Here is an 8,895-nt window from a genome sequence, read left to right on the forward strand (position 1 = left end):
TTCTTAAATTGGCCCCCGTGTCGTCGTCTTATCTGTTTCTCCCTCTCGCTGAAGGAGTTTTACAACCTTGTAAAAATTATATAATCAATCGCGGGACACCAGTGAACATCGCTATTGGCACAATTTCATTACGGAACGATCCAAAACACTTTCCACGGACGGTGATTTCCTTCCGTGGGTGACATCACGCCGCTCTCCCCCCGACTTTTTATCAGTGATACTTCTTGATAGCCACTTGTGAAAAGTCCTCATGGTCCCGTTTAGCTTTCTCTTTGGATTCTTCGAAATCCTCTCGGGTTTGACAGGTTCTGGAGAGGTTCGTTCAGCGGCTCCCTGACAGCTGGAATGTCACAATTGCCTGAATCCTGGAGAGGCTCGCCAGCGACGCCAAAACTCTGAATTGTGGAGGTCAATCACGAACGGTATCTTCCCACTCTGACTAACTGCTTTCAAATGGAGACCGCGTGACACTGAAATTTGTCAAATGACGCCCCGCAGCAGAGTGAAGTTGTGAGTGAAGCGCTTTTATGCTGTAAGTGCAATTTTGCAAATTATATGTGACCCGTGCTGGCAAAATGAGTCGGAATACGCACAGGCTAATTTTGACCTATACAGGCAAATAAGTGAAAAAAATGTATCTTGGTTGAAATTGAGATTTTCACAAAAATGAGTCCATAAAGCCACAATCTAGCGATCCCAATCATCGAAATAGCAAGAAAACATCTTAAATCACCTTTATTTGAAGGTTTCGTACGAGGTATGTCTTCAGAAATTAGTCCTTTGTGTTAAAATTCCTTGAGAAAATCAAGTGTTTTCAACGCTCACTCGCGGCAATAAGGGGGAATCCCCCTAGCCCAGGGGTCGGCAACCCGCGGCTCCGGAGCCGCATGCGGCTCCTTGACCACTCTGATGCGGCTCAGCTACATACATGCCGACCCCCCCGATTTTCCCAGGAGATTTATGGATGTCAGTGTCTCTCATAAATTACTCCCAGGGAAAAAATTATCCTATTTACACTCTAATTACTAAATAAAGGGCGTGCCCTAATTGCACTGCAGTAATTGTCCTCTATAGCATTTACATACAGTGTGCCAGTCCAGCCACATGTTGCATGTTGTTATTACTTGCACACACAGGAGACAGCAAAGCATACTTACTCATCAGCCACACAGCTTACACGGTAGCCGTATCAAACAACTTTAACATTGTTACGTTACAAATATGCGCCACACTGTGAACCCACACCAAAAAAGAATGAAAAACACATTTCTGGAGAACATCCCACCGTAACACAACATAAACACAACACAACCATTACCCAGAATCCCATGCAGCCCTAACTCTTCCGGTCTACATTATACACCCCCGCTACCACCAAATCCCCCCACACATCAACCCCCCCACCCCCCCACCCCCCTCCGTGCGTTGGTTGAGCGGAAGAGTTAGGGCTGCATGGGATTCTGGGTATTGGTACCGTCAGTGTAAGATGTGTGGCTGCTGAGTTAGTACGCCTTGCTGTCACTTACGTGAACAAGCTGAAATTGCATTCTACGTGTGGTCGAGCAGGTCCACTGTTAGGGCAGACTGTAGAGGGCGCCAAATGCAGTGTCATCACGCTCTGATATTCGGGAGTCTCCCGGGAAAAGTGAGAGGGTTGGCAAGTATGACGCTATCAAGCGCCATTAGTTCAAAACTCGAGGGCTGCACTAACATCAAATTTCCACATTAACCCCTGGTTAACATAGCACAAAGCATTTAAGCTTTGTATGCAGTGTTTTTCATTTTAAAAAATTTTTTGTGGCTCCCATTACTTTCTTTAATTTGTGAAACTTGCCAAAATGGCTCTTTGAGTGGTAAAGGTTGCCGACCCCTGCCCTAGCCATATTTGGTATCATTGTGACGCCAAGTTTACCAACTTTCTAAAAATGAGCATGGAATTCCCGATGACGCCATTCTGAACCAATATAATTCGAGTTTTTAAACCTGTCCCGACGTAAACAAATCCGGCTTGTTGCTAAGCGGTCGCTGTGAGGCGTACCCTCATTGGTTGAATCACCCCGCGCGGTGCATTGTGGTATCATGGCAGCGCCCTGATGAAAAACAACACACAGTAATTCGAGCGGAATATTTGGTGAAAAAATGTGATTTTCGAACATCTAATTATTATTTTTGTGGATAAGTTAGACTGTTTTACATTCCGTAATGGATTTAGAAGGTGGAGAGGGTACACAGGCGGTTGGAAGCGCGCTAAATTCACTGCAGTCGGCGAATCTTCTTAGTGCTGCTGGTCAGGAATATTACAGACAGCTGACCAGCTGACAAACTGACCAGTGAACAAAAAAACTGTGACATAACAGTGTTGACATTTTTGTACATGACCGTTTTCAATAGAGTTGAATATATATTTTTCCTTTAGACATGGGATTTGACTTTAATTGTACCAATTTTGGTGTTGCTACAAGGACTTAAGGTATGGTTGCTATGGAGTTTTGTTTTGGAACATTCTGTTCTGGAACAGTAAACTTTAAGCTGTTTTTTCTCAAAACGGACCCTCAAACTTGGTCGACTTCAATCGGATGTAACTCGGTCATTTTCTGTCCGATTCCAACAAACCATATATCATTTTGAAGGTCTTTAGATGGAGAATGTGTAAATAACAATAACTCAGTTTTTAAAATTTCCTCATTGTGACTCATTTTGCCAGCACAGGTCACATATCTTTAATGAAAAACTCTGCCTTCTGTCCGTTCATTATGTCTAAGTGCGAGGTCAGAGGGGAGCTGCAGCCTACTCGAGAAGACATGAGGTCACACGGGATAGGTAACCACTGACCTGCACTTATTTTTACGACTGAGCAATTTGAATAAAGTCCGGTTTTACCCTGACAGTCCAAAAAAATGCATGCTAGGTAACTTTTTTTTGATCTCCTAGACCCGTGTTGTTGGATTGACACATTTTCCCCCACCGTTTTGCAGAACAGTCAAAGGTTCTGTTTAGGGGTACACTCGGGCTGCACAATTTTCAGGACAAACCTAATTGTGATTTTTTTTATCTCCAAGATGGCGATTCGATTTGCGATGTGTATATTTTATACATAAAAAGGCATACAACTGCAAAAATAACGAGTGAACGAAGACATTTTACTTTTAGACATATTATTGTCTCAAAGTGCCACACATTAGAACAATACGTAACTGGATGAGGGGAATTGCGTGTGAATGCTCCAATGCTGAAGTTGAACTGAAATCCTGGAATTTTTTTTAAGAATTGTTGAACTAGAGCACACAATTCCCAAACAGGCTGAATATTTTGAAGTTGGAACAGTTTGAATCAGATGAAAAATGTGGGAGTTGTGGAACTTTGAAGAACTGTTTTTAAACTTTTAAACTGTTTTTAACTTTTTAACTGCTTTTTATCTAAACCAGGGGTCGGCAACCTTTACCACTCAAAGAGCCATTTTGGCAAGTTTCACAAATTAAAGAAAATAATGGGAGCCACAAAAAAAAAAAAAAAAATTACAATGAAATACACCGCATACAAAGCTTAAATTGCTTTGTGCTATGTTAACCAGGGGTCTCAGACACACGCACCGGCACACACCTTAATATGGAAATTTGATGTTAGTGCGGCCCGCGAGTTTTGAATGATTGGCACTTGCGTCATACCTGCCAATACTCTCATTGTTTCCGGGAGACTACCTAGTACAGCCTGCCCAAACAGTACACCTGCTTGACCACATGTAGATTGCAGTTTCAGCTTGCTCACATAAGTGACAGCAAGGCGTACTACCTCAGCAGCCACACATCTTACACTGACGGTACCAATACCCGGAATCCCATGCGGCGAGTATGTAGCTGAGCCGCATCAGAGTGGTCAAAGAGCCGCTTGCGGCTCCGGAGCCGCGGGTTGCCGACCCCTGATCTAAACAAATTGCTCTTAAAGCAGAACCTCCACGTTCTGTAACAGCTTCTTCCCTCAGGCCGTAAGACTCTTGGACGCATCATAATTATCCCCTCAACTCCCCCCAAAATGGATTAACTCGCTGGAATAAAAACGTGGATGCATGTGAAAAAGTGCAATATATTTATCTGTACAGTAACCTATTTATTTATGTATACATGCACCTTATTGCTTTTTTTTATCCTGCACTACCATGAGCTAATGTAACGAAATGTTGTTCTTATCTGTACTGTAAAGTTAAAATTTGAATGACAATAAAAAGGAAGTCTCTAAGTCTAAATTGTATTTGCTTTCTCTATGTGCATATGTATGTGTGTGTATATCAGTGGCGTGCGGTGAGGTTAATGTCTGGTGAGGCACGACTGCATCCTCACAGTCAGATTTACAAACATATGAACCTGCAGTGCAGGTGTACCTAATGTTGTGTCCCTGCGGTCGTTCGCGGCTCCTGCAGCGCGAGCATTGTTGTTTTTGCACTTTTTGGCTTCTTGTTAAGTGACTTTTTTTTGGGTGGATTCGGTCTTGCACGTGGAGGGTTTGGGTGTGGGCTTTGGTTGGTGTGGCCGCGGCGCTCCTGTCGGGGGTGCATTCTGCGGCGGAGATGCTTCGCAGCAGTTTTATGAATGCTCAGCGCTTTACACACATACAGTTGTTGACAAAATACACTGTACATTACATACCTCAGCTAACTAAATTATGGAAATGTATAATATAATTCATATAGCAATACGGTCTCACTGCACAGCAGGCCAGCAGTTAGCCGAGTCATTGCGCACAATCCATGGTGAGGCACAACGCAGTGACGTGCCTCAACTGGCTGCTGACCGTCTCTTCTCACTATTTGAACGGCAAATGTGAAAATAAAAATTAAAATAATCTAAAACTGGTGAAGTTAAATGGAAAATAACTTTAGTATAATCACTGGATACATATAACAATTTAATTTTTTTTTTTTTTCTTTTTACTTTTTTTTTTCTTTCCATGATGGCAGGTGAGGCCGTGCCTCCCCTGCCTCTAGTGACTGCACGCCACTGGTGTATATATATATATATGTAAATACGTGTATATATGTATGTATATATATATATATATATATATATATATATATATATATATATATATATATATATATATATATATATATATATATATATATATATATATATATATATATATATATATGTGTGTGTGTGTGTGTGTGTGTGTGTGTGTATTTTACCTCTGTTTTAAATGTTTTTAACCCTTGTGTAATGTTCATATTGTTGTTACTCAGCCAGCGTTTTTTATGTTAAAATACTGAACAGATGTTTACATTATCCCAATAAACATCTGTTCAGTATTTTAACATAAAAGTGTTTGATTGTGAGGCTTTAAAAGCCACAAAATGCAACGGGTCCATCAGACCAACAAACGCTAGCTGAGTAACAACAATATGAACGTTGCATGGAAAATTTATCTGCCAGCTTCTGCATCCCACAGGGATTCTTCTTTTGTGTTTCTGCACCTGCGGTTCCCACACAAGGTTGCAACATTGTTTGTCAACACTGTCTGCTCTCATTTTCTCGCACATTTGACCCTCTGATGTTCTGTGTACCTACACTCTGTCCTTCCCCTGTCTAGGCCTGCTTTGTGTGTGTGTGTGTGTGTGTGTGTGTGTGTGTGTGTGTGTGTGTGTGTGTGTGTGTGTGTGTGTGTGTGTGTGTGTGTGTGTGTGTGTGTGTGTGTGTGTGTGTGTTTTTGGGTATTTGTGGTACACAAAACATCAATTTCCACACTTCTATTAGCCCCGGGTCCAGTGGACCCGGACATCTTATACCTGTATGTAATAGAAATGTGTAGGGGGGGGTGTATGGTGTGTGTTCATTTAATATGTATTATGATATATGTACTTCACAGAAAATGAGCCAAAGCCAGTGAGTCTCAGTTTGAAAAATTCATTAATTGGATAATTTTCCTTTTAATAAAAATCGAAAACGGGTCCCACAGACCCGAACACCAACACAAGGGTTAAAAAAAGCTTTATAAATAAAGTTGGTATGGTATGGTATAGTAAAAATTTCCCATTGATTTCATTGGAATTTCCCAAAACATTTTTGAATTTCGGGAAAAGCGTACATTTTTGGGAAAATAGTAAACATTTTGAATGGTCTGAATGAATTGAAATGGTTGAGAAATGTTAAAGTAGTAACATGTTGAATTGAGAAATGGTATTACGGGATTCCTGGAATTTCAGGAAAACCAATAGTTTTTCCAGTTCAAAAAACAACTTTGTTTTTTGTCCTGATCAAGAGGAATGTTTTGACGTTGGAACGGTTGAAATGCGTTGAAAAATGTGGAAGGAGTAGTTGCCAGAAAAAAGGGTGGAAATAGGGCTTTGGAAAACAAGGAATTCTGGAAAATCCTGGAATTTTTTAAAACTATATTTTATACATAAAACTGTGTTATGCATAAAACTGCAACAATAACGAGTGAAGGAAGACATGCTACTTTTAGACATAGTATTGTCTCAAAGTGCCACACATTAGAACAATATGTCACTAGATGAGTCAATTCCTTAAGGAATTGCATGTAAATGCTTCAATGCTGAAGTTGAATTAAAATCCTGGAATTTTTTTTTAGAATTGTTGAAGTAGAGCACACAATTCCCAAACAGGCTGATATCAGATGAAAGATTGTGGGAGTTGTGGAACTTTGAAGAATGTCCCATTGATTTCAATGTGAATTTCCCCAAAAATTTGGGAATTTCGGGAAAAGCGTGAATTTTTTTGAAAATGGTAAAAAACTGGAATGGTCTGAATGAGTTGAAATGGTTGGTGTTGGAATGTTTTAAATCGATCGAGAAATGTTGAAGTAGTAACATGTTGAATTAAGAAATGGTATTACGGAATTCCTGGAATTTCGGGAAAAACTTGGAATTTTTCCAGTTCAAAAACAACTTTGTTTTTTGTCCTGATCAAGAAGAATGTTTTGACTGTGGAACGGTTGAAGTGGGTTGAAAAATGTGGGAGGTTTAGTCGCCAGAAAAAAGGGTGGAAATAGGGTTTTGGAAAACCAGGAATTCTGGAAAATCCTGGAATTTTTTTTAACTTGAAAAAATGCTAGATTTAATTTCTCGAATAGTGGAATGGTGTTGAAGGTAGAATGGTATGAATAGGTTGAAACATGTGGAAATGGTAAAAAACTTGAATGGTCTGAATGAGTTGAAATGGTTGGTGTTGGAATGTTTTAAATTGATCGAGAAATGTTGAAGTAGTAACATGTTGAATTAAGAAATGGTATTACGGAATTCCTGGAATTTCGGGAAAAACTTGGAATTTTTCCAGTTCAAAAACAACTTTGTTTTTTGTCCTGATCAAGAAGAATGTTTTGACTGTGGAACGGTTGAAGTGGGTTGAAAAATGTGGGAGGTTTAGTCGCCAGAAAAAAGGGTGGAAATAGGGTTTTGGAAAACCAGGAATTCTGGAAAATCCTGGAATTTTTTTTAACTTAAAAAAATGCTGGTTTTAATTTATCGAATAGTGGAATGGTGTTGAAGGTAGAATGGTATGAATAGGTTGAAAAATGTGGAAATGGTAAAAGTTTGAAAAATGGCCAATTCATTTTGAATGGGAAAAATGTCCCGGGAAATCTGGAATTCTGGGAAAACTGAGAATTTTTGGAATTTGTCAAGGGAAAGCCCGCGATTCCCGAAGAGGCTGAACAGTTTAAAGTTGGAACTGTTTAAATGGGATGAAAAATGTGGAAGGCAGAGCGTGCCAAAATCTGACTCAACAGGAGTCTTTGCCAGTCTCCTGTTGAGACCTACAAAGTGTTTATACTGTAAGTATTGTATTTATGACACACCCGCTGTTTGATTCTAACGTGCATTTTAGTTTTAGTTTTGTTAATCAAATTTGGAGGTGTTGAAATCGCCATGTACACTCGCTAATGCTAATCTGTAGCATGTATAAGGCACAGCCAATGATAGCTACCATCACGTTTTCTTTCATCTTTAATGGAACCTACTTACCTTCTTTTGTTAACATTTTTATATTTACATTTTTGGTATTTTGCCCTAGTAACTTTTTTTCCATACATAATTCAATGAAGTTAAATGTAATAAGAATGATTGTATACTATTACATTGTTTTGTATAGTTGCACTAAGTGATATATTTATTTTATTTGAATGTTCATGCTAAATTATTTTTTCAAATAAAATAAAAAAAATCCAATAATTATGCGTTTGAAGTCAAAGTATTGGTTTCAGCGTCAATGATACTAGCCCTGTATTTACATGGTATTGGATGGATACCAAAATTACTGAATATATGAATAATTCAATAACACACCATTATACATTACCATTATTGATTAGTGAATAAACTAATTTTAACCCTAACACCAGAATAAATATACTTATTTTCATTAGATCTTCTTTTAGTCTGTGTACTATGTTTTTAGAAATCAAATTAATACAAACAGTGTAATCCTCAGATCCTAGTGAGGGACTCAAAGGGATGTTGATGGATTCCGGCTCTTGGGTCGCATCGTAGTTTAATTACTGTTAAGGCTCACCTCCTCCATCTGGCACTCTCTAACGCCGCCACTTTCTCTCCTCATTATTCCGGGATTCATGGGGGTTTTCCTCTCTGCGACGATTCTCTGAACTTTAGAAATATCCTGTTTGGGGGAGAGAAAAAAATTGCTTGGGGTTAGAAATAACATTCAGAAATGGCTTGATATTGCAAAAATGTCTCTGAAGTTGCTGAAAGTAAATATTATTCATATACATGTAACGCGTATTATAAACAATCATTCATTTGCTTTTTAAAATGATACAGTGGAACCCGTTTAAGTCGGTCTTGGGATTGTCGAGCAACTAGTCATGACCTCTTCCGGCGTGTTCTTATTGTTACCATACAGTACTGTACTACTGTACCAGGGTGCAGTGTGG

General features: G+C 39.3%; 1 protein-coding gene across 1 annotated transcript in view; it reads right to left on the reverse strand.

The window, feature by feature from the left end:
* Nucleotides 1–8,895, reverse strand: part of luzp2 (leucine zipper protein 2) — a 450,776-nt gene that overhangs the window by 18,774 nt on the left and 423,107 nt on the right. The window contains exon 10 of the mRNA XM_062033084.1: nt 8,517–8,621. Within this exon, the coding sequence (XP_061889068.1) occupies nt 8,517–8,621 (105 nt within the window). The remainder of the gene's footprint in view (nt 1–8,516; nt 8,622–8,895) is intronic.

Source organism: Entelurus aequoreus, linkage group LG02, assembly GCF_033978785.1.
Source record: "Entelurus aequoreus isolate RoL-2023_Sb linkage group LG02, RoL_Eaeq_v1.1, whole genome shotgun sequence".
Classification (NCBI taxonomy): Eukaryota; Metazoa; Chordata; class Actinopteri; order Syngnathiformes; family Syngnathidae; genus Entelurus; species Entelurus aequoreus.